General features: G+C 46.5%; 1 protein-coding gene across 1 annotated transcript in view; it reads right to left on the bottom strand.

Moving 5' to 3' along the window:
• The window catches only part of XXYLT1 (xyloside xylosyltransferase 1), a 178,380-nt gene that overhangs the window by 58,616 nt on the left and 92,748 nt on the right, over positions 1–27,016 (bottom strand). Inside the window, exon 3 of the mRNA XM_065943561.1 lies at positions 20,760–20,892. Within this exon, the coding sequence (XP_065799633.1) occupies positions 20,760–20,892 (133 nt within the window). The remainder of the gene's footprint in view (positions 1–20,759; positions 20,893–27,016) is intronic.

Raw genomic sequence — 27,016 nt, 5'->3', positions numbered from 1 at the left:
CAGATTATGCTCAAAGCCAGGTACTTCCATTTGTTGTTTTGTGACCTTGGGTAGATTCTGTAAAATGGGGATACTGCCTCTCCTGGTCCTCCCTAAGGTACTCAGTGAGTACATGAGGTGATAGAGCCCAGGCAAGTGAGCAACACCTGGGAGGGACAACAGGAAGATGGGGAAACCAGCCAGCCAGGACCTCCTCCTGAAGAAGTAAGGACCCAACAGGGCTGAGGCAGCTGGAACTCAGACAGGGGGCCCAAGGTGGAAGCCTGGCTTTTGAGCCGGGGGCTATAGGCCAAGGGCCTGCCTGGTACAGTTGTGGGGCCATGTCTGCACCCTGAGCCAGTAGAACCAGTGTCAGAGGCGTCAGGGATGTGCTGGGAGGACTGCACATGGTCATCACATGGCCCCCGGACCACCTCGCAGCAAGCGGCTGATGCAAACACCAGAGGTTCTAAAAACTGGCTGCCTTCAACTTCCCTTCCCTCTTACGGAGCCCCTGGGCTCCAGCCCCTCTGCCTCAGCCCTAAACCTAGCCCTGCACCTTCCCACCTCTGCCCTCACTCTGGCTGCTCCTGCTGCCGAAAATGGTCTTTCTACAGTCAGCCTCAGGACCTCTGCCCCACTTTCCAAGTCCTCAACCTCACCACCCCCAAGGGCAGCTGGCCTACATCTGACCCCTTTCTTGGTGCTGCCTTGACAGAGCCCCAGACACAAGCAATCCACTTCATTCTTCTTTCAACTTTAAGGAACAGGTATTTATCGAACAGGGCTTCCCAGGTGGCTCAGTGGTAAAGAATCCACCTGCCAATGCAAGAGACACGGGTTCAATGCCTTCAAGATCCCCTGGAGAAGGGAACGGCAACCCACTCCAGCATTCTTGCCTGGACAATCCCATGGACATAAGAGCCTGGTGGGCTACATTCAACGGGATCACAAAGAGTCAGACACGAACTGGACGAATGAACAACAACAGCAATTAATCGAACCACAGCCAAAAGGTGACCACACACTCCAGGGTCAGGGTGTCAGACCGAGCCCAGGACTCAACCCCGGGGCCCCAGGGAAGGGGGTGACCTCCCCCATAGTTCAGCAAGGGGGCAGCTATAAAACCTGGATGCCTGGGGGCACACAGCCCGTGCCTGTCTCAGCTCCTGTCCAAACAGACCCAACAGCACCAGACACGACGCTTCCTTGTCATCCTCCCAGAAACACTGATCCCCTTGTAGGTGGCTAACATAATGAGTCATTTTCAGGAGAGTGTTCCTTCTATACAGGATGGACAGTCAAAAGGCCACTACCCACAACCAACCCCCCCCCCCCCCCCCCCGCCCAAGGCCCATCAATGCCAGCCCACACACGCAGGGAACAAAGGCAGTGATTGGGGCAGTGCCAACCCCATTTACAGGCTGTAACACCCTGGGCATGACCTTTGCCCTTCCTGACTTCTATTCTCTCACCTGTAAAATAGAGACAGAAACAGTACTGACCTCAGGGAACTGGGAAAATTAAACACCTAAGCATTGTGCACGGTGCCTGGCACATGACATGCATCCATTAAGTATGAATTATTGCTATTTCACAGTATGTTTCTGTTCACCATTAATTTAAACTGCAATAGAGGAAAGTGAAGTTTTGGAGGTATGAATGACATTGGTGTTCACTGGAGAGATGATGTATAGCCTTCCTGATGTACCAAGTCAGTGCTGAAGAGCCAGAAAGTGATGCCACCCTTCTGTTCTTCCCTGACTTGGATGTTTGCAGCTGACACCACCATTCAGGAGATCCCGATGAAGCTGGAGGCTTTAAGTCCGATAATAAAATAATCTTTCAGAGATACAGCACATTAAGGTTTCTGCAGATTTTCTAAAAACTGAGACACACAACATGACTCTCATTTTACCACTGAAGAAAGGGAAGGAAGACAATTCAGTATGCTTAATTCCACACATAATCCTCCATCAAAAGTGTATATTCTGACAAACTGGATTTTCTCATTTAACAAAAGCAGAAGTAGCAACCGAATCTCCCAGTTAATTGAGTTCTAGGGAAAATAGAATCATACTGCATCTTTCCAGAAAGACCTGTTTGGGGTGGAGGTGATGGGCAGCTGTTCACACCAGCATGGTCTCTGGAGCCTGATGGAACAAGGACGATGAAGACAAAGAATAAGGCAGATTAAGGAGCCTGAAATGGGGAGAGAGAGGCAGCTGAAGCTTGAAATGCACTTCCTGCCAAATGCAAAGGTGGCTGTCAGGCAGTGATGGGGAGTGGAACACGAATGCTTCCTGAATGACCCAGAGTCACAGCAGCTACGTCTGCAGGCGGACAGCTTTGCCAGCTCTGTGGAGGGAGAGGAAGGGTGGGACCTTTCTCACAAAGTAGGAAGAAGAAGAAATGCTGGTGTGTCCACTAGGCACCAGACAGTTTTATAAGGACTGCAGGCGAACACGTGACCAGAGACCATCTGGAGAAATTGTCCCATGAGAGATGGCATCTACCCGGCTCTGAAAGAATGTGTTGGTCCAGAGAAAACCAGGTTTTTCAGCCTCTCAAATGATAATGATCCATATTTTAATCGCCTCGGCTGGAAGAACCACCACAAGGAGATGATCTGTTGTTTAAAGTCTCTTGGATGCATTTTCCTGGTGAACAATCACCACAGGTTGCACTGCATATTTGACATGACTGCTTTACTTATTTACAAATACTCACACAGCACTTATACCAGGCGTTGTACTATGCACTGGGCAAATATGAACTTGTTCAGTGCTCACAGCCCCGCCCCTACCCACAAGGAAGGCACTGCTTTGCTGATGATGCTCCCAGGCACAGTGAGGTCAAGTGGCCAGTTCAAGGTCACAGAGACAGTGAGTGGCAGAGCCAGGATTCAAACCCAGTCCAGCCTGTGCCCTTAACCTCTCCACTATGCTGCCTTGTTAGCATCCCCTCAGGCCAGTTTTGAGAGGAAGGAAGTAACCCGGCTTCCCCAACCCAAGAGGCTGGGCCCTTCCGCTCTGCAAATGCTGGGATCCCCTGCTCCCAGGACCTCCTGGAAGGCCAGACACCCGGCCCTGAGTGTCAGGACAGCAGCTCCGCACCAGAACCCGGTGTGTGTGTGTGAAGCTTAAGCTTTTCAAAACCTCTAGAGGCCAGATGTATACCAGAGGCGTCTAGGGGCTCAGTTTATTTTTATCTCAGTATAAAATTTAAGCTAATGTTTAGGTGATGACAGAGGCAGTATGGTCTCAAAGCTGCTCAAGAGAAATCCCCCACAGCTGTGATTAATGCCCCATGGCCATGGGATCCAGCTGTCAGGAAGCTCCAGGGAGCAGAGGCCTCGAGTAGCATTTGCATGTAACCAACACACATCCTCCCTTATACTTTAAATCATCTCTAGATTACTTACGATACCAAACACAATGTAAATACTATGTAAATAGCTGTAAAGTTCTAAAACGCAAACCTTGAACTTGTTGCATACGGGCAACACAAAAGATGACTCAGAGGAAATGAGAGCTTCTCTGAATATCTGAAGGACTTCTGTGGGTACGAATACATACACACACACACACCCCACATATACAAACACATCTTCATGTGGCCCCAGAGTACAGAAGTGAGGACAAGAGATGGAAACTAGAGAGAAGCAGATTTTTAAAAACTTAAGCAAAACATTCCTATGAATTTAGCCAATGATAAAATAACAGGCTGCTCTGGAAGTGGCAAGTTCCCCATCATGGGAGATAATCAAGCTGAGACCTAATAAGTCTGGCATGCTCCACAGGTAATTTAGAAGATGCCCCCAAATGTTTCTTCTATGCCTGAGATTTTCTGATTATTTTAACAGAGTCTATAACTGTCTGTTCGAATCAGGAAAGTCACTTCAATTCATCCTTCTCAGTTTAAAAAGGAGGAACCCAGGACAAATAGAGAGGAAGTGACTTGACTCAAGCCACCCAAGGCTTTCTCCATCCCTTCATCCAACAGTCACTCAGTGGGATGAGGCAGGAGTGTTAAGCACGATAGAGAGTGCAAGAGCAGCAAGAAGATAGGAGGGAAGGAGGGAAAGAACAGGTGGTTTCAATTTCCAAGAACCAATGACATGCTGAGCACCTCCACACCTAGGCTGGCTGAGCACACAGACCCCAGGGCTCAGGGCTCATGGGGAAGGCACTGCAGTAGAAACAAGATGCTCTTGCAGTAAAGAGTGGGATGGGATTTCTATAAGTTAATGGGTAGATACTGACACTCATCAAAGACACCCACAGTTAATCTTTCCTATCACTTTAGATGGGTTGTGGATAAGGAATGGATGGATGTGGTCGAAAGAGGAAAGAAAGAAGAAAGGAAAATGCTCTAAAGCATAGTAAGAGAAATTTAATCTAAGTCAAGCTGCAGATTATCATGAAAATGAAACCCATGCCTTCTAATAATTAAAAACACTCCCTCTCTGGTATAAATGCTATGAGTGGCCTGACTGGACACAACTCACACTAAAACCTACACCATTGAGACTTCCCCAAAATGAAAAACCCCAAGAAAGAGACTGAGAACAGCCATCCACAAGACTATAATTACACACTCATCACAGCACCCATCACCAGGGATCTCACTGTGCTGTGAGCAGAAGTGATAAAACCAATTTTGCCGGAGGGATCTGTACAGGTCGGAGTAGAAATCCAGGCTTTGCCAGATACAACTGTGGATAGAGGTGGGAGGGCAGTTTGCCCGGGGTTCAAACACTAAGGAACTCTAAAATGTTCTAAGGGAAAGACAGTGATTGTCTTTAACATGCAAGTCAGTACAGTCCTTCCTGGGTATCTGTGAGGAGTTGGTGCCAGGACCCCTAGAAATACCAAAATCTGTGGATGCTCAAGTTCTTCATAGAAACTGAAGTAGTATTTGCATATAACCAACATACATCCTCCCATATACTTTAAATCATCTCTAGATTACTAACAATATCAAACACAATGTAAATACTATGCAAATAGTTGTAAATACAATGCAAATAGTTGCCAGTACATGGCAAATTCAAGTTTTGTTTTTGGGAACTTTCTGGAATTTCTGGGTTGTTTTTTTCTTTTTGACCTGTGGTTGGTTGAATCATAGTTGTGGAACCTGGGGCTACATGTAGTTGGAGGGACAGGGCAATTGTACATGCTGTAAATTCCAAAAAGGCTGGAGGTGCTGAGTATGAGGCTGCAAAACCTCTCCAGATCCTCTGCCTCACAATTCAGGAAATAGAGGGCAAGAGCCAAGAACCATCAACCTGGACCTCAAGCACAGAGCAGAGTGACCTGAGCTCTCCTCCTGACCAAGTGACTGAGTGGCCCTAGGCAGATCTAGTGTGTGTTAGTCCCTCAATCATGTACAACTCTTTGCAACCCTCTGGACTGTAGCCTGCCAGATGCCTGTCTATGGGATTTTCCCAGCAAGAATACTGGAGTGGGCTGTCATTCCCTTCTTCAGGGGATCTTCCCAACCCAGGAATAGAACCCTGGTCTCCCACATTGTAGGCAGATTTCTTTACATAGCCCATCATCAAATCAGTCTCTTTGCAAAATTGGCATAAACTATCTGCCTTCCTACTTTGCTGAATTAGTATAAAGAGCAGATACAAAGCCAATCTGGAAACAGCTGAACCCTGCTCAAGACTAAAGGAGTGCTTGTTCCAACCACCTGGGCATACGCCAAGAAACTGCAGCAGGAAGCCCACAGCACAACCTGAGTTGCTGGTAAGGTGATGGCATGTTTGTTCAAGGGCTGAGATGAGAAAGGACCAAGCGGAGACTCGAGGCAGTAAAGAGTTTATTCTCTGCCTCTGGAACAAAAGTGGTGTGAGATGGTCAGACCATCACGAGAGTGATGACAGGTTCTCAAACTGAGACATGACCCCAGGGAACAAGTATGTAGAAGGAGGTGGATAGACTTCAACTTGGTCAAGTCTCATAAGCTCAGGCTTTGCTTCATGGTTATGCCAGACCACAGTGCCCACGAACCACAGAGACCATGCTTGCATCAGCCATCTTGCCTCCTTTAGGACCACCGGGGTCAAATGGCATGCAGGGATAAGCACACAACAAGAAGAAGCTTGAAATGCTTTAATACTGGTACCTCAAAAACTCTAGACACTGTATGCTATGAGCTATTTTCAGTCTGAAATTTTCAAAACACAGATGGCTACTCACAGTCAGCTCCAACCTGGCCAGCTTCTGCCCCTTTGCCATTGGGCTTTCCACACTGGTCTTCTAGCCCATGGGTGAGAAAAATAAAGTCATGTTTTTCATTCTGGCCAAGGGCACGCAACTGGCCTGGAACCTCAAAGGCTGTGAAGAGAAAAGGGCCAGTGGCAGCTTCATGTCAGGCAGGATGCAGTCTCTTCCTGCACAGCCTGCTGCCCTTCCAAGCCTGGACAAAGTTCTCCTGGCTTCAAAAGGCGGTCCCACCTCCCACCCTCAGCAGCCCCTCTGAGTTCTGGGGACATTGTTGACTACTGACTAGCACCAAGGAAAGGTGTGGATTGTGTAGGACAGGGGTAGGGGAAGAGGGGAAAGCAAGTCATTTATAGAGTGCCTCTGCACCTGGAGTTGTGTGATGTGTATATGACATCACTTCATTCTAAACTGTTCACTGAGCACCCACAGCACTAGCCCAGTGACACTTTTACCTGCATTGCCACAGGTGAATCACATAGTTCAAACATGCCATGGTTTCACTTTACAAGGAATAAGTTGGGCATATCCCCATTTAACAGATGAGGAAACTGAGGCTTTAAAAGGTTTTAATATATTATGCAAAGTTATATAAGTAGTGCATGGTAGACCCAGCAGTCTACCCAGCTCTAACTTTGAGGTCAGATAATTTCCCAACATTTTAATCTATATTCACAATGCAATGAGAGCATATATATTCCCAGGAAATCAAGTGATTTGGTTTTATCCCTATGGCTAAAGTTCAGTCCCCTTGACTTCCTCTTGATCCTTCATGCCATTATTTGAAAATAATAACCAAGTCTTAAAATCCAGGTTGTTCTCAGAGAACCAGAGTTGGATAATGGCTCGAGGCCTGGTTTCAGTTCAAGGCTTCCCAACTGTACTTGTGAGACTAGGAGAGAGGATGGTTATGTTTTTGTTAATGTTTTATCAGCCAAGTGCCCTGTCCTCAGAGTTCACAGCCTTGTCAGGGGACACACACACAGAGGAAGCATCTGGCCGCCGAGTTAGGAGCTGTTGCTCATAACTCAGGGCAGCTAGTGCTCAGGAGGTGGGGGTTACAGCTGGGAGCAAGGAGGCCTTCGGGGGCTCTCGGGAAATGGGGGCCTCAAAGGATAAGCAGGGCAAACAGAAGAGCAGGATGGAGGGAGAGCACGCTAGGCTGAGGGAACAGCATCCCCAAAGGTCACACATGAGGGGAGCACCTGTCTGGGAGACAGTGGGGGGTCAGGGTTCCTGTGCAAAAGGTGCAGGGAACAGGTTGGGGTGGGGGGAGAAGGGGAGGGGCAGACAGAGAAGGTCCCCAGGTGGCCGGCTAAGGAGTCTGGACTTTAGAATTAGCACAGCACCTAGCATACAGTTGGAGTTCAAGAGAGTCTGCGAGAGTGAAGTCATCAGTTACTTGGGGACCAGGGAGGACAGGGATGGGATAGGCTGTCCTTGGCTGCAGAACACGCAGCTGTTAGTGAGCCAAAAGACTGTGTCCAGGGTGAAATGAAACTGAAAGTCAAGTGGACAGTCTGGCCAAGGAGCTTCTAATAGGCAGAAAGTGGTGTGAAGCAAGGCAGAGGGGACCAGGGCCTTCGGAGAAGCAGGAAGGAAGCAAGGAAGGAAGGAAGCAACTTCTGAGTTATGGGAATGCAACCACAGAACATCTTCCAGGGTGCTCAGCCCCTCAGGGGCAGTGGGGGCAAGCCATCCACACTACACCCTCTCCTGAGGGTGGGGCCTTTGGCTTGCCCACTGAGCCTGATGTGGGGCAGGCCCAACCGATACCTGTGGAATCCTTCAGAGCTAAACTGTTATCACCAGGTTAGCGTGGATAAGCTCAGATACCCAGGGATAAGAGGACAAGAGCCACCTTGTAAAAATACACCAAGACCAAAATGCCCAGCTTGTTTTAACTGCCTAAGGTCTTCATCCTGGGTGAGTCCAGGGCCAGGCCTGTGAAATCCACAGAGTCTGAGTTTCCATCCATCCCCAGCTCCCAGAGTTTGCCTTCACCTACAGCCCAGCCTGTTTCTCCCAGACCAGGACCCTCTCAGCTTCTGCTGATTCTGCTCCAGACAGAATACCAGTCCACCCAGGAGACAGAAGGTGGCATTTCCTGAGCCCTCCGCCCAGGAGACAAGCCCCGCGACCCCCATCTTGAGGCCCTCTGGAATGCACAGAAGCACAGGGGCAGCCTTTTCCAGTCACAGGCTGAAAGGGAGCAGCCCTGGTGAAATTCTGATGTGCAACGGGCATGCACTAAGAGCAATTCTTGGGAATTTTCAATACTAGCCAAAAATCAATGGTGAAAACAAAGCATCTACACTTTTCAGAGGCAGTCACCTCACCTCCATATTTTTCTTTTGATTCCTTCCACATGGAATTATGGCCAAATCCCAGTGGACAGAGGAGCCTGGTGGGCTGCAGTCCATGGGATTGCAAAGGTCAGACATGACTTAGCGACTAAACCACCACCACCACCTCCACATCCAGTGGCCAGTTCTCAAGTTAGTGACTATGTAGTTTGAGCCCACCCAACAGAGACGCCCAATCTCCCCATTCAGTTGAAAGCCAGCCACAGCTCCCACAGTGACACAGAAAGCCAGGAGCGGTGGGGGGTGGGGGGGGGGGCCAGACCTGGTAAGATGCATTCAGAGGGAAGAGCTGCTTTCACTCTGTACCTTGAAAGTCCAGCCAAAAGCCAAATTCTGGACCCAAGAACTGCTCAACAACATCCCCCTCCTGGTTCTAACAGATGATGAGTCCCTGTTCAATGCCAAGCTCAGCAATATTTCTGACCCCGAATACCTCAATCTCTCACAGCTTCCTTCCCCTGCCTCATCCCTGACCCACCTTTGTCCCTCCATCCTTCCCTGCCCTGCTGCCTTGAGCTGAGGGTGATTACACACCCTCGGGTGGCCCAGGACAGGCCTGGTTCACCCTTGTGGTCCTGGCATGATTATTAACAGCATCCCCTCTTCGCTCTCTAAGTGTTCCAGTTTAAACAATAATTTAATGGTAAAGTTAAATGGTCACCCCACCCACACCGCACTTCCTCCAGGACTATTTCTCACGATGTTTATCTTTAATTACAACAGGCGGCCAGATCTAGAAAGTGGAGACTAATCCAGGCTCCATCCAGCTTCCTCCCCTCCTTCCCTTTAAGTCTGACCCCACTCCCCACCCCATCTTGTTGTGGAAGAACTTATCTTAGCTAGCAAAGACACCAGCAGGCATTCTAGAGACAGCAGCAAGATTCAGGTGTACCCAAGCTTGGCCTAAGGTTTCTGTTAGTCAACTGAAAAAGGAGGACATCTAAATAGTTGTACAGAAGGGGAAACCAATCTATTGTCCAGGAAAAATAGGACTATTTGACTTCAGATGGGCCATCAGGGAGGTCACTCTGTGTGTCTTGACAGCATCCCAACATCCTCACTCCTATGCCTGTGCAGACAGCAAGGCTTGGGACCGGGGTCTCCCTGGTCCAGCACTTCCCTGGCTTGTTCATGAGGCAGCACGGAACAGGCAGGATGGTGGATGGAAGCAGCGAACGCACAGCTGCCACATGACTCCATGCCTCTCCCCTTCCCTCTTGCCTTGGGTTTCTCTCCTCCTTTCCTCCCCATCTAGATCTTTAATTCCTAAAAGCACCTTCAGACACTGAGAGGAGTTCAAAGATTTTTCTCATACACATTAAATTTGTTGCCCACTCTGATAAATGGAAGTCTGGGAATCTTTTTCTTTTCTTCCCAAATGACATTTCTGGACAAGAATTATGCTTGGCCGTGGCATTTTATGATTACGTAAGTGTGAGGTTAGTTAGAAAATCATTTGATAGAATTTTGAGTTATCAACTAAAATCAACTATTTCAAGTAAAGACAGAAAACATTTGAGAAAAAGTCTGAGCACCCAAAAACTGTCTGCATCGAAGGATCAGCCAATAACCAAAACCTTGGGAAGGTCCAGGCTGACTAAAAGAGGCATTCAGTCAGTTTTTTGCCTCAGTGAATTTTCAGACCCAAAGTCTCAAACTGGCAGTTCTTGAGCTGAATCCGGTGTACCATTTGGAGTTTTTTGGCCACCAGACTTAATTACCACTATTTTAAAATCAGGAACTCTTACATTAACAACACAGATTTAAGGCTTTTCTTGGGGAAAAAAATTCAAACACCTAGCAACACTGGGCTCATATTCACGCAAAATAAACTAGATCATCAAAAACACCAGCTAAGAACCAGGGCGTAGATGGGTGTTCAATCAACTGTTCTCCATCCTTTTGTGCCACAATCCATTTTTAAACCTTCAAAAGCTTGAATTACTTCCTGGAGGCATTTACCTGAAATTACACCGCTACAGGCTAGATCCTGAGTTCCTGAATCACAAATGATTCTTGTGCCTGTTACAAGATGTTACATTAACTAGATGATCCTCTTTGCTTCTGAGAGCCTAACCAGACGTTCTCTCATTTTAAAATAAAAACCACTCAGTATTTGATCCCAAATGTGACATGGCACGTGGACTGGAGACTGGGACTCCTCTGCCCTATCCATGCAGGTGGCTGCTGGACACCTACACCCGCAGCTGATCCAGGTATTCCATTTACCCACACCTCTCTCCCAGGTTGTGGCTGCCTGTTTCAGTCTCCTCTGCACCAACAAGACCCCAAAGGTTCTCTATACTCCTTTCATACAAAATACATTGCTTGATCATCTGTATCAGGAGTCCCCAGCCTCTGGGATCTAATGCCTGATGAACTGAGGTAGGGCTGATGTAATAATAATAGAAGTAAAGTGCACAATAAATGTAATGCATTTGAATCATCCCCAAACCACCCCCTCCACCCCCAGTCCATGGGAAAATTGTCTTTTATGAAACTGGTCCCTGGTGTCAAAAAGGTTGGGGACCACTGATGTGTATGATGCCTTTAACCTCTGAAAGCAGCTGAGAGGATGTGAGGTGTGAGAAGAGAGATGGCCTAAAGGACCAAGATCACACCATGCTCTTCCCAAACTCTGCTGACATCTTGGCAGGAAGGAAGAGGCAGAAGAAATGCAGATGCTTCTCCTCTGCTCAAGCTCAAGTCATTCCTTCTAAAAAAAAAATGTGATTCCCCTTTACATTTTTACCATGCTTAGACACTATCTTCCAGGTTGAGAGCTGAATACAAATGAACGATAGTCACATTATTAGGAACATGAAAATCTCATTCACTGCTGAGCCAAGTTAGAGCACTAGAATTATATTCCTTTCTTTACAGTTCCAAGTTCATGATTCTTGGATCCAATGAGATAAGATGGTCCTAGCAGTTAGGGAAAGGGTTTCCCTTGCTTATACTCTGTGCAGACCCTGGGCTTCATTTATTAAGGGAGACTGTGTTTCCTTACAGGGCCAAGGGGGATCAAGGGGAACCAAAGAAGCAGCCTAATGGACTGGCACTCACTCCACACTGTCTGATAGTAATGAAGTCCCACGAGCAGTTCCCTGACCTCACATTTCTGAAGCCCATCTGGACAGCAAACCTCATAATGAGTGTTCACTATAGAGGCATGGACAGGTAGATTATTATATGGGAAGCAATTCTGGTTCCTTGCATCTCCTTTTACAAACAGTGATAGAAAAATCTTGAAGACAGGAATGCTGGGGATGGCTAGGTCCCTGGATCAAAGTGCTCCTATGGGCAGCTCCTGGATGTTGCGGAGGGGTCAATTCTGCCACCTCCAAACAAAAAATCATAGGAATGCTCTACAATTAACAGTTAATGACCTGTAGTCACCCAATGCAAGAGTAGGAGCTAAGCGGTTCACTCTAAACTCTGGTCCAGGTGAAACGCCTGATATTTCTGCAGTATCAATTCTGCAGTCAACCTCGAGGTAGAGGGCCTCAGGGCTGACTATCCATTTCAATCACCTGCAGAAATGCAGTCATGTGGCTGAAATGTGAGCCAAGGTGGCCGTGGAGCCATACTGAAATTCCCTTCACGTGGAGCCAGTCACGCCTAACTCAGCCCTTTTCACAAGCTGTCACAGAAAGTCCCTCCTGTACATGTGTCACCATGATTCAGCTATGCTATTTTGCCTTTTTTCCCCAGAAAGATGCTTACAGATAAGTCTTTTTTTGCTGCCTAAATTACAAAAGAGGATTTCTCAAGAAGATGTTTATCTGGCAAAAGAAACAAGTAGTAATGCAAAGAAGGACCGTCCTCCCAGCCTGTCATCCTTTGCTGGGCCTCTGCCCGGCGGGGCCTCTAGAGAAGCCATCCAGGGTGGTGGTCCCACCAATGAGGCTGCCAGCTTCTGGAGCACAGGGTCGAGTTTCTCTCTCCTGCTCAGCCAGGCCCACAGCCATAGCCTGCAGGGGAGTTTTCCATCTGTGAACAGGGCCAGGTCCATCTAAGCATGCTTCCTGGAGGCTATACCTGCACAGCAAACCCCAGTGCCCTCCCAAGAGACCTTTCAGAAGAAAGACAGAAACATCACACACATACACACACACGCGCCTTAGAATTCTGACAGCAGACTGTTAAACTGAGGATGACGTGGGCGCATACAGAGTTCCCAGTCCCTACAGTAGAGTTTCTTTGTGGCTCATCCAAGGGAAACCTCTAAACAGCAGCACCAACTTGAGGTTTGCATTTTGGGTGTTTGAGTCTTTACTGAATTCCAACTGCCCATCTCCCTCACATTATAATCTCCTTGAAAGCAGGAACCATGTGATCTACCTCATAATTCCTCAAAGCTCCTAATCTTATGGTTCACACATGATGAACCCAATAAAAAATGAGAATAACAATGCCATGGATTGTCTTAAAAAGAAAAGCGATTTCTATAAAAACACCAGCAATGGGCCTATGAAATCTTATTTAAGAACTGGTTAACACATTGTTGAGGAAGTCCCCTCTTATTAAACAATGGTCCCTTCATGTATTCAGTCAAAATCTACTGCGTGCTTGGTACCTGGACTGCACACCCCAAAGTGAGCATGCAACCCAGCCCCACCCATCTGCCCATTCATCTCCTCACTCATTCTTCCCGTGACGTGTGTCAGGCACCATGCCGTGGATCTTACTGATTCAGTAGTGCCAGAGGACTCACACTGCACAGGGTGACACGAGAGCTGATGTGAGCCGTGTTTTCAGAGAAGGGAAGTCCCTCACATGGTTCCCACCTGGACCTCATCTCAGCCTGGGTGCTCAGCCTTCAGGAGCCTCCCTGACTCCATGACCTTCAGATGACATTGGATATTCACAACTTCCCCGGGGGGCACAGCCATCAGAGAAGAAATAATTACATTAACAGTTACACAGTTCCATTCAGGCTTTCTGTATACAGCGTTTTCCTTTTAAAATACATTTTCCCAATGTTGCCATTAAAAATAATAATCTTATAATATTTTTATCTCTACCACAGAGCAGGTATTTTCCCTCTCCTTTTATTAGTGACTCCTGCAGGGGCTACATTACTGCCGCTGGGTTACACGGGCTCTGCAAAAGCAGTCAGCCTTGTCTTCTAACTCCCAGGGATGAAGGATACAGGGCTTCTTCATCAGCCACTATTTTAAAAGCTGGCAGGTTTTTCTCTCTTTACTCAGATTTAACTCTAATAGAAACTGACAGGTTCAATCTTGGTTAATTTTTCTAAAAAAACACAAGAACAAGAGCCAAGAAATTCATCCTCAGGTGTCAGCAGAAAGATGAAAATCTACTCTCTTTCATCTGCTAGTCCTAGCTTACTCATCCTGAAATGATGCTGATGGCAGAGTTACCTTATAACGCAGTGCTTCATGCCTGGTGAACAATGGACCTGAATTTATATTGGCTGTAAAACCTTCCAGACAAGACTACCACATTAACATCCTGACATAAGACAATCTGGAGAGGGATGGAAAATGTCACTTGGCTAGAAGTTAGAGCTGTGTCTGTCTGTTTTCCTCCCTCATATAAACTGATTTCAGGATGAGGAACCTGAAGACAAAATGACACCATGAGTTCACACAACCTCTCAGCTCCAAATCCAGAAACAAGTACATGGAATTGTTTTTTTTTTTTTTTTTTAAATCATAAATTTAAAATGACATTTACCAATGAAATGGTCTGCTGACTGGGTTTTCTTGAAAATAATGGGGGTGCCTGGGAAGGGGTGGTAAGAGAAGATAGATAGGAATAAAGATGAAGCAAGGTTGGCTCAGGGTTGATAATTACTAAAACTCCGTGAATATTATAATTCTAAAGCACCTAGAGTACTACATGTTTCTGTCTACCTTTGTCTATGTTAGAAGCTTTCCAAGATAAAACATAAAAAAATACGTATTGGGAGACCAGCAATGTTTAATACAGGAATACTGAATTAGAGATAAGGATGACCAAGTTACACTGTTTAGTGAATAAAGAAAGATGCACAAAGGTATATAAAGTATGAGTGCACTTACACACATACCACTGATAAATCTGTAGAAAATTTCTGGAAAAATAATCATCTTTGTATACTGCTGCAATTTTTAATGAAAATGTATTACTCTCATATTTTTTTAAATCAAGGAATGCAGCAGAGGAAGGAAAATAATAGGGGTGAAAAATGAGACAAACATCTCCATGGACAAGAAATCACTGGAGCCAAGGGCTGGAGTTCAGAAGCAGGTAGTGGCCAGAAGTTCACTCTCATTGGGGCACTGAAATACCCGCCAGGCCCCCAGCCAGGCTCTCGGTGTGAAACAGGGGACAGGCGCCTGCCTCAGCAGTCTGTCCTCCTCACGTCCCCCACCCTTCCTCCTGCTGTGATCTTCTGCACACAAACCTCCTGCCTCTTTGAGCTCCTGGTTTCTGACAGAGGCACGTTAACTCCATCATTGCGGACTCACTGTTTTCTCCTGGTAATACTGTCAGTTTCTGTTTTGCAAATACCTTATACTGCTTCTCCTGGAGAAGGAAATGGCAACCCACTCCAGTATTCTTGCCTGGAAAATCCCACGGACAGAGCAGCCTGGTGGGCTACAGTCCATGGGGTCGAAAAGAGTCAGACACGACTGAGCGACTTCACTTTCACTTTCACTTTATATTGCTTAGAGTATATAGTAAAAGTATAAAACCAGCCTGCATAGATTCTAAATTCCTGATGGTGCTTTTCTCAAGGGATGGAGAAGACCACAGCACCCTAGCTGCAAGGAGTCCAGGAAAGAAAGTCTCAAGCCTTTTTGTCTCCCATAAAGGGAGGCAGGCTTATATAGCAGGAAATTTCTCAAACATAGGAAGGGGGTACAGATGCTGTTTTTGTTGTTGTTTAGTTGCTAAGTCATGTCTGACTCTTTGCAATCCCATGGACTATAGCCTGCCAGGCTCCTCTGTTCATGGGATTTCCCAGCAAAAATAATGGAGTGGGTTACCATTTCCTTCTCCAGGGAATCTTCCCAACCCAGGGATCGAACCTGTGTCCCCTGCAATGGCAGGCAGATTCTTTACCATTGGGCCACCCAAGAAGCTATGACAGATGCTGAGAAGCCAAAATACCAGCCCTAATTATGCTAAATTATCAGTTGCTCCAACTTTACATACCATGAGGGAGCTGAACCTCACAGATTAAGTGAGCTCCCTAAGGTCACAGAACTAAGTGCCTGAGTGGGATTGGATAAAGTTGCTATCACAAATAAGAAATGCTAGTCTGTGTCAGATACATTGTCTAATTTAGCTTTTGATCGACTTCACCATATATAGTATTATACAGCATTGCTATAATCTCCAGGTCTCAGCTAAAGAAACTAAAATTCAGAGAGGTCAGGAAACTTGCCCAAGGTCACACAGCCATAAGTGGCAGAGGTGATGTAAGTCCACGTCCTCCCCTCCTACTTCTGTGCTAGTCCTCACTTCCTTCCCAACATCCCTGACAGTCCTTTTCCAGTGCTAGGAATGGGATAAAGAGGCGTGAAAATAAGTTAGACATTTTTATTTCAAGCATCTGGAAAGAGGTTAGGCTGGCACAAATGCTATCAATAAAAACCACAAGACCTAAAAATGTAGAAGAGTGGACATCATTAAAATATTAACCACAAAAGCAAATTCCTGCCTGGTGTCATTATCAGCAGTTGACAGGATTTGCTTGCTGCTTCCACCTCATGGTGGGTTTGGGCTCAAACCAGCACACAGCCAGCCAATGGAGCCAAGAGAGAATGAACCAGAAGCCCGTGGCTCCCATTAATAAAGCTACCATCCAACAGCTCCTCAGGCGGCCAGCCTCAAGACAGAGTGACCGTGACCAATGGCTGCTACCCCAGCTCCTCAGCACACACGCTCTCACTCACTCACTCCAGGCTCAGCAGGAGCCCTGTGGCCTGAAGCTAAGCCATTGCCGGGTGTCCTCACTCCAGGGGCCGACCCAACTTCCCAGGCCACAGTCTGGCCCTGGCTCCTGCAGAAGGGTGGGTGAACCTCAGGCCTGGTGTCTCCCGAAGACTCTGAAGGCTGCCTCTCAACTTCCTGCCTTCCCACTGGTTTCCCACTTCTATACCCTTTGTTCCCATTCACTCAAGGATCTTATAGAAATGCCAGATCACTCCCTGCTGCTAAAAAGGAGGGTTTTAACACTTGAGTAGGGGTAGAACTGCCAAATGTAGAAAAAAAGAAGGGAAGGAAGGAAAGAAAATCAGCAGGATACCCAGTCACATATCAATTTCATATAAACAATACTTGTTTTGTGCAAGTATATCCCCTTACAATATTTGGGGATATACTTACATAAAGCGGTTGTTTGTTGTTTATCTGAAATTTATTTAACTGGGCATCCTGAATTTTAACTGGCAACCATATCTGTTGTGGGTGGGGTAGAGTAGGAGGTATACAGAACAACAAATCAGGTGGAAAGGAAAACACAAACGGAGCTATGATGATTAAGGTGGGAAGGAGGAAACATTCTTTACCCAGAGTCTCTTTTACACCAGAAACTTTCATGTGTTTTATTTCATTTGAGCGTTTCAGCAAGTCTATGTATTAGACATATCTATCCCCACTTACAGATGAAAACACAGAAGTTCAGAGAATCAGTTGACTTGCATAGTGTCACATGGGTAATTCGTGAAAGGCAGGACTATAATCCATGGTTTCTGAGTATAATCTGAGTCATTTCTTCTATGTATGGCTGCTCTGCCAGGTGATACACCCTTACAATTTTTATAAGTTATGCACAAAGCAGGTCTAACAGTTTTCTTTATTTTCCAATACACTCATGAGGAAGAAAATGCTCAATGGCATCCTGGATTAACACATATTTGAAACACAGCTGTTCATGGCTAAAAAGCACTAGACCCATCTCCCCTTATTCCAGCTAACCACACTGCCCAACTAACTAGAGTTTCCCAGCAAAGAAGAAGAGAAAGAATCACGAAAGGAAGGACAATGTTCCACCCAAGATGACCACTGCTCCCCATTTTTCAGATGAGGAAAGTCATGAGATATTTGACTCAACAAAGTCTTACAGGGGCCCAAGAGGAAAAGGCTCCTTAATCAAACTGCTAGCATCCCATGAGACATCATTTTCCAGAAAATACAGCTGATGTGGTGCTATGTTTGGGATGGGATGGGGGTGGGGGGGTGGGGGATTGTTTTTTTAAAAGCTATTTGTCAAAAGTACAGTGGGAAATACTTTCTCTTCCAGCCCCTCAAGCTTCTAAAATTCATGGCACACAATCAAAGGGAAACAGCCATAAAAATGACTTAATATGTGCCTTTTTTGAGGTATAGTAACTCTCGGACAAGTGGCTATAAAAATAACACAGCTGAGAAGGTCTAGATTTATTTCTGCTTAGTGAATTTCCAGATCAGAATGCGCTCTGTTCATCAGCTAAGTTTGCTTTTGTGCTATTTGGTTTCTAAATTTTCCTTTCTTTGCACAGATGCTAGCAGATTCTGTTTATGATAAAACCTTGCCCACCTTACAATCCACATGCCAGTTCCTGGGGGAGGACCGGGTGTCTACAAAGGAAGGCAGACGGCTACGGGGATTCCCCACCAGCTACACCAGCCAAGTCTACGGAGATGGGACTGAAGCTATTTTCAGGGGCCTGGCTCTGCCGGCCCTGGTTCGGGCCTTGTTTACTCCCCTGCCTTCATTCCCCCTCCCTACAAACACTCACACCCAGGCACAGACTCCAGAGTGGCAGACAGCTGACACTCAATCTTTGGGGTTACTCCAGTTTTCTAAAGGAAGATGGCAAAAAACCACAGTTCCCTGCCCCAGCCAGCAGCAAATGCTCCCAGCACCAGCATGAGACAGAAGGCAAGTATCAAATTACTCAGAGCCGGTGGGGACAGATCAACACAGGGCAGTCATTGCAGACTTCATTGTCAGAGGTCTTCAGAAGCATTTCGGCTAGAAGGGGACGGAAGAGGTGAAGAGCAAGTAAAGGACTTTTCATTTCTGTTGCTTCTGATAGAGTGAGCCCTACAAACAGGGCATCTTCTGGACTTTATCACCAGCCGTGCTACAAGAGTCTCCTCTGTCTCATGTCATGGTGCAGAATGAAGGATTCTGAAGATGAGGAAAACTCAATTTCATTTTGGATCTAAAATCTTTCAAAAGTTTCCTTTGAAAAGGCTAATTAAATTGATTTTAGGTTTCACCGTTTCTAAAATCTTCGATGTACAGAAAAGATAAATTCTGGCCAATACCATTTAAGTTAAGCGTGATCAAGTTTTCATCTGTATTACATGAGAAAAATTCCAAACCAGGGCTTGAAGGCCTCACAGCTCTAATTGCACTTAATAGTCAGCCTGATTTAACGATCCTCGGCCACGGGCCCTATATAGTGGTGAGGAATTCACCAGCTGACAAGCAACCTCAGGATTAGCAAAGATGACTCGGAGATGGTGAGGGTCAGAAGGGCTGGGATCACAAATGCCAGGGCTGGAGGAGGGTGGTCTCACAGCCCACCTGCTCCCACCCTCAGATGGCAAGGCCAAGCGTGGTGACCATGCTGGGACTAGCACATAGGACATCAGACTCTTGGTTCAGTGTTCCTTCCATCTCCTCCCCTGGTTTAATAACAACCATAGACCTAACATACACCTTGTGCGAAGGTGAGGAAGGGGGCGGGGCGGGGTGGGGGCGTGCTGCTGTGAGTGCAAGGGCAGGTGTTTGCCCAAAGTCTCCTCTTCCCCACCCACAGCAGAGTACGGGGCTCTACTGCATGACTCCGGGGCAACCTGTGAGAGGATTATGTAAGGGCAACAGCCCACCTGGTCCAGGAGTTATCAACTCACTCAGAGGCCTAGCAGGAATTTCCTGTTATGTGATCTGGGTCTTGCAAATAACTACAACCAAGCCAAGGCTGTCACTCTCCTCTAAGAGGACATGCGTGTTCTTGAGTCACTAGTTGCCCTGTGGCTCTCTGCAGACTGGGCCTGGCTCTGAGAATGCCCACAGGGAGTCAGTCACCCACCAAGGGTGGGCCAGCTCAGGGGGGCAGCAAAACTCCAGCTCCAGGCTCTGGGGGGGCTATGGCTCTGCCCGGAGGAGGAACAGGCAGCAATGTGGAAGTCTCTGTACCCAGGGTCATGGGCCTGGTTTATAATGAAAACCTGCAGGTGCGTCTGCTTTTCCTTCTCTTTTTAAATGTTTTTAAATTGTAAGATATATATTACACACACAGGAATAGACGCAAACACATGCACAGCCCCTCAAGTGGAGCACAAACACTGCAGCCAACCAGGGGCAATGCCCACCCGTGTCCACGCCCGTCCCACCCCCCACCCACTCACAGGTAACTGTCATGCCGCTGTTTGGGCCCATCATTCCTTGGTTTTCCTTATGGCATTTACCACTTGCATATACATCCCTAAACAGTACAGTTTAGTCTTGCCTATCAGTGCACGTAGGTACCTGTCTGCTCATTTTTATCTCAAGTACTCAAGTGGATGAATATATTACATTTATCCATTCTGTTGTCTACGAGCATTCAGTTGTTTTTGGTTTGGGCTACTACAAATGATGCCACAATGAATACTCTTGAACGTGTCTCCCGGTTCTCAGCGCTGGAGTTTCTCTACCTGAGCACCTGATAAGTAAAACACTATATATAGCACGAGAATGCACTCTTGACTCAACTGATCAAAGCCCATCTGTGCACAAAAGCTGTGCGGCCTCTCCCTCCCTGAAAAACACTGACAAACCTGCTCCCCTTACACAGAGGAGGGCTTGCTGGTGACTCAGAGGCCAAGAAAACTTAGTTCGTCACCAGACAAGCAAGTTAAAGCTGCATCTCAACACCTGCATTGTCAGACAGAGCCTGAGATTTTAAAATTCTGAGCTGAACCAGAACACAAATGGCTGGGCTTTCCACAAGAAAAAAATGTCACCAACTCTCCCAAATGAATGAGTTAAGTAAGCATCTATGGTCTTGGTGCAGACTCCGCTGCCCAAACTATTTACTGTAAACAATAAGTACAAAAGTGTCCCCAAGATGTTCAGTGCAGAAAGACGGCAGACCCATCAATCCCATCTGCAGAGGGTGGGGGGTGGAGGTGGTAAGAGTCAGAGAGGGTTCCTGGAGGCCGCAGGCCAGCTGCTCCCACGTACCTGTACACTGGCTGCATCTCCCGCGCTATGCCAATGATGGCGCCTGGCAGGAAGTTGTCGAACTCCTCAAACAATTCCCGGATGTTGGTCTTGTACTTGAGGTCTAGGTCCAGCTGAATTATCCGCAGGATCTCTGGAGGAAAGAACAATACAACAATGAGACAGGGACATACCTCCCGGGAGGCTCAGTCATTGACAGAGAATGAAGTGAAAGGTGCAGAAAGTGTACTGGATTATTCTTGCTATCACCAAATAATGCAATGACACCACCAGAAACAAAGGCCCTTCATCTACCGGCAACCCCAGACTCCCTAGAAGCCTTCACAGAAGACAACTGCCTCATAGCTTCCCTTCTGGTTGCAGATATACACTGTAAAACTAGGCGACCAAATTCTCTTGTTTAGATGACTGTTTTGGTGCTTCTCTCTGCAGTACAGGTAGTAAATGACCCATAAGTCATTATTGCTTCAGTTTTTTATTATTATTTCTGCAAATCTAGATATGTGCGGGGTTAGGATGCTGACCCAGAGAGAACCAGCTAAAAGACCTCAGATACTGTTATGTTTTTAATCCACTGTCTGAAGACTAACTCAGCTATAATTAGACAGACACCTGGCTCATAAGAGCTGTTTGCTTCCGTTGCCCCCAGATGACTGAGGAGCGAGAAGGGAGAAGAGAGGTGCTGAGTTCATTCTCCATCCTTCATCCAATGGGCCTATCGGAGTGTCTGGGCTGGAGTCAGCAGGGGATCAGACACCAGGCTGACTGGGCCCTGCCCTCAGGGAAGGACACAAAAACAGAGAAAGGGTACCTAGTGCTGACATGACAGTGAAGAGGGGCCTCTCAGGGTCAAGTGATGAGAGTAAGGACTCCATCCTAAGGGAAGTCCTGGCCTGGGCATCAGACAAAGTGAGAGCAGATTCCAGTTCTGCTGCCGATTAACTCTGTGATCCTGGGCGAATTATTTCACTTCTCTAAACTTCAGTTGTTTCATTTGCTAAAGTGCATATGATATGACGTGCCTGGTGAGGCTGTGATGCCGAGAAGACTAGATAACAGGTGGGGAACATCACCCGGGCTCTAGATGCCACAGGAAGCCAGGGTCTGGAGAGGAGGGAACTTGCTAGAGCTCAAGGCAGTCAAGGAAGACTTTTAGTAAGAACACCAGGCACCCACCTCATCTCTCTCCCAGCCCTTCGCCAGCCCAGATGCAGAGCATGGTGCTGTCAGGACCCACGACCCACAGAGGCTCCCTAAAGACAGGGACCCCATCTTTGGCATCCCAGCCTCCATCCACTCATAGTGCAGGGCTTAGCATTCAGTAAATGCTCAGGAACAGCTGTGGAATTCAACAACCATTATCTAGTTTATGGATAAATCACAGACTATGATTCAAGAAAAGCTGATTCAGTAGTCCCTATTCTATTTTCCTTTGTGACACAGAAACAAAACCTTAGTTGACATCCCATGTGAGTCTTCAGAAAAAAGTAGGTGCGCATCCAGCTGCCCAAGCCAGAGGGCAATGGGCTGCTTCTCGGGCCCCTGTGGGAAGTGGGTGGAGGAGAATGGGCCCCAGGCCAGTGTGGACCCAGCGGCCAGCTTTCCCTCGCACTGCCCACACTCGCATAAATGTGAGCAAAACTGTTGCATACTGCACTAAACACAGCAATCACAATAACCACCACCTAGAGGCTGGGAAGGGCCCTGGAGGGCAGGAAGCCATTGTAGGAAGGGTGATGAGCCTGCAGCCTGGAGGGCAAGAAGCATTTATGGTGATGTGGCTGCCTCCTGAGAAGCTGCCCTAAACCAGGATGGACAAGAGAGGCCACAGGACAGAGTCTCGGGGCACCTGCTGCTCTCAGAGGTGGCCCTGGACAACAGAGGGGAGGAAGCTGATGGTGACCCTCAGGAAAGACACTGTATCCCAGGAAAGAATGTCCAGGTGTGAGTAGCAACCATCAAGACATCATGATGGGCAGCCCCACCACACACACCCGCTCCAGCCACTTCTCACCTGTCTACTGGTACATCCCCTGCACCCCTAGTTCCCTCACTCAAGGTCTCAGGCAGCTCTTTCACAAGACAGAGCAGAGCCCTCATGAGACAGGGGCAGGGGGGCACCATCATCCAAGAAGAGAAAGCACAGTATCACGGGAGGAGGAGGTGAGAGACCTCACAGATGTCTGGTGCTAGTTTTGTGGCATCCTCAGGGCTGTGAAAGAAAAGGAACTCTCATTCTCATGGCCCTAGAAGACTTCCAATAATATGAGTGATGGCCACAAAAGAACGCTTTCTCTGAGTGGTTTTTGAGTGTCTAGTATTATTACACAGGCGATAGTTTTAGTTCTCAAAACCACCCAACGTAAGTGGAGTTATTCCCACGTTTAGATGAAGGACCAGAGGCTTCTTGTTCTAGTTCAGTCGCTAAGTGGTATCTGACTCTTTGTGACCCTGTGGACTGCAGCATGGCAGGCTCCGCTGTCCTTCATGACCTCCCAGAGGTTGCTCAAATTCGTGTCCACTGAGTCAGTGATGCTATCCAACCATCTCATCCTCTGCAGCTCCCTTCTTCTCCTGCCCTCAATCTTGTCCAGCATCAGGGTCTTTTCCAATGAGTCGGCTCTTTGCATCGTGTGGCTCAAGTATTAGAGCTTCAGCTTCAGCACCAGTTCTTCCAATGAATATTCAGAGTTGATTTCCTTTAGGATTGACTGGTTTGACCTCCTTGCAGTCCAAGGGACTCTTCAAGAGTCTTCTCTAGCACCACAATTCGAAAGCATCAATTCTTCGGTGCTCAGCCTTCTTTATGGTCCAACTCACATCCATACGTGACTACTGGAAAAACCATAGCTTTGACTATATGGACTGTTGTCACCAAATTGATGTCTTTGCTTTTAAAGGTTAAAAACAATAGCCCAAGTCTTTCAACCAACAAGTGTCAGAGCTGGGATCTGAACCTAGGTTGGCTTGACTTGAAAGCCCAGCACACTCTTCCCAGTAGCCCCTGATTCTGCTCTGAGGAGAGAGGAGTTCCAGGGAGGCAGATTTGGGCTCCAGTGCTACCCGCATAGGGGCTGGGAGCACACAGAAATGCCAAAGACCTTGATAGACAAAAAGCAGAGTGACAGCCTGGCCAAATGGGAACTATGTGGATGCCATCTACATAAAAGTAGTTCACTATAAAGAAATTCCTGATAGAGGGGCCGTTCAGTCTGTCAATCAGTCATTCTTCCTTGAAAGCCTACCATGTGCTGTGTGTACTCCCTGGTTTTTCAAGATCATCTAAATCCCACTTAATCTGCCCAAAGCAGCTGGAATGCCCCCTTCCCTGGCCTGTCTGGACAGGCCCCGGGCAGAGGGCAGAGCTCAAGGACATGAGATATCTCTTGAGGAGACCCAGGTCCTGCACTTGGGCAGAGTCCTGGCCTTGTCTTAATACACCCCTCAATAAATCTGAGCACCTTCCCAGTCCTTTAAGGAATGACTAGGAGTGAACTTGGAAAGATCTCACACAGCCAGAAGATATATGAATTTGAGATGCTTTAATATATTTTGTAACTCCTCCTTGGTAAGGCACCTTTCAGGAAGGGTTTGCTTAAAATTGGGAACACTTCTTCTTCTTTTTTTTTTTATCCAACCATCCTCTTTTTTTAAATTAATTAATTACTTTACTTTACTTTAAAACATTGTTTTGGTTTTGCCATACCTTAACTTGAATCCGCCATGGGTGTACATGTGTTCCCCATCCTGAACGCCCCTCCCACCTCCCTCCTCATCCCACCCCTCTGGGTCATCCCAGTGCACCAGCCCTGAGCACCCTGTATCATGCATTGAACCTGGACTGGCGATTCATTTCACATATGATAATTTACATGTTTCAATGCCATTCTCCCATATCATCCCGCCCTCGCCCTCTCCCACAGAGTCCAAAAGACTGTTCAATACATCTGTGTCTCTCTTGCTGTCTCGCATATAGGGTTATCGTTACCATCTTTCTAAATTCCATATATATGCGTTAGTATACTGTATTGGTGTTTTTCTTTCTGGCTTACTTCACTCTGTATAATGGGCTCCAGTTTCATCCACCTCATTAGAACTGATTCAAATGTATTCTTTTTAATGGCCGAGTAATATTCCATTGTGTATATGTACCACAACTTTCTTATCCATTCATCTGCTGATGGGCATCTAGGCTGCTTCCATGTCCTGGCTATTATAAACAGGGCTGCGATGAACATTGGGGTACACGTGTCTCTTTCAATTCTGGTTTCCTCAGTGTGTATGCCCAGCAGTGGGATTGCTGGGTCATATGGCAGATCTATTTCCAGTTTTTTAAGGAAGCTCCACACTGTTCTCCATAGCAGCTGTACTAGTTTTCATTCCCACCAACAGTGTAAGAGGGTTCCCTTTTCTCCACACCCTCTCCACCATTTATTGCTTATAGACTTTTGGATAGCAGCCATTCTGATTGGTGAGTAATGGTACCTCATTGTGGTTTTGATTTGCATTTCTCTGATAATGAGTGATGTTGAGCATCTTTTCATGTGTCTGTTAGCCATCTGTATGTCTTCTTTGGAGAAATGTCTGTTTAGTTCTTTGGCCCACTTTTTGATTGGGTCTTTTATTTTTCTGGAATTGAAGTGCAGGAGTTGCTTGTATATTTTTGAGATTAATTCTTTGTCTGTGGCTTCATTTGCTATTATTTTCTCCCATTTTGAAGGCTGTCTTTTCACCTTGCTTAAAGTTTCCTTTGTTGTGCAAAAGCTTTTAATTTTAATTAGGTCCCATTTGTTTATTTTTGCTTTTATTTCCAATATTCTAGGAGGTAGGTCATAGAGGATCCTGCTGTGGTTTATGTCAGAGAGTGTTTTGCCTATGTTTTCCTCTAGCAGTTTTATAGTTTCTGGTCTTACATTTAGATCCTTAATCCATTTTGAGTTTATTTTTGTGTACGGTGTTAGAAAGTGTTCTAGTTTCATTCTTTTACAAGTGGTTGACCAGTTTTCCCAGCACCACTTGCGAAAGAGATTGTCTTTTCCCCATTGTATATTCTTGCCTCCTTTGTCAAAGATAAGGTGTCCATAGCTGCGTGGATTTATCTCTGGGCTTTCTATTTTGTTCCATTGATCTATATTTCTGTCTTTGTGCCAGTACCACACTGTCTTGATGACTGTGGCTTTATAGTAGAGACTGAAGTCAGGCAGGTTGATTCTTTCTTTCTCAAGATTGCTTTGGCTATTTGAGGTTTTTTGTATTTCCATACAAATTGTGAAATTATTTGCTCTAGTTCTCTGAAAAATACAGTTGATATCTTGATAGGGATTACACTGAATCTATAGATTGCTTTGGGAACACTTCTTTCAAGAGAGCCTTCACCACATGAGGTTACTTGATTAGGAAGGAAAGAGATAGCAGTGCCAGCATGAAGTGACCCCTTAACACCAATGTGAAAGGCTAACCTGGTTGTCACCTTTCAGAATGAGGCAGGAGGACACGCCCTTCTATTCAAGGAGACGGATTGCTCCCTGAGAACAGCCTGCTCTATCATGCAGGCATCCGTCCAGGCAGTTGTCCTCTTATGCAACTGTGAAGTAAGATGCCAAGTTGTAAATGTCACTGCTGAAAAGAGGAAGATGCTTACCAGGAATGCTGGAATTCATTAGGATGAGATTTGATTTTTTTAAAGGGCTGTTTCTCTGGTACTTGATATAGTCATCTCTCTATGGGAATTACATCCAGAAAGTTTTACACATAATGTTGAAAGTTGTGCTGAGGATGAAAGTAGGGTAATACATGGAAGTAGCAACCACAGTGATGGCCCAGAGAAGATGCTGGTTGGAGGATAGCTGTAATGACAGCAGCAGGACCACTGAAATGTAAGGTATAAATGAATGAGATAATTGCCCCCAAAGCAAAGCGGAGATGAAATCTATAAAGCATGGGGGAGGATGCCTGAGAAAAAGAAGACTGTTGTTGTTTAGTCGCTAAGTTATGTCCAACTCTTTATGACCCCACGGACTGTAGCCCATCAGGCTACTCTGTGCATGGGACCAGATCTGAAAGAGACACGTGCACCCCAATGTTCATCACAGCACTGTTTATAATTGCCAGGACATGGAAGCAACCTAGATGCATACAAATGGATAAGGAAGCTATGGTACATATACACAATGGAATATTACTCAGCCATTAAAGAGAATCCATTTGAATCAGTTCTAATGAGATGGATGAAACTGGAGTCCATTATACAGAGTGAA

Source organism: Muntiacus reevesi, chromosome 8, assembly GCF_963930625.1.
Source record: "Muntiacus reevesi chromosome 8, mMunRee1.1, whole genome shotgun sequence".
NCBI lineage: Eukaryota > Metazoa > Chordata > Mammalia > Artiodactyla > Cervidae > Muntiacus > Muntiacus reevesi.
The sequence above is the reverse complement of the archived record's forward strand: the minus strand, read 5'-3'. Positions and strand labels throughout refer to the sequence as shown.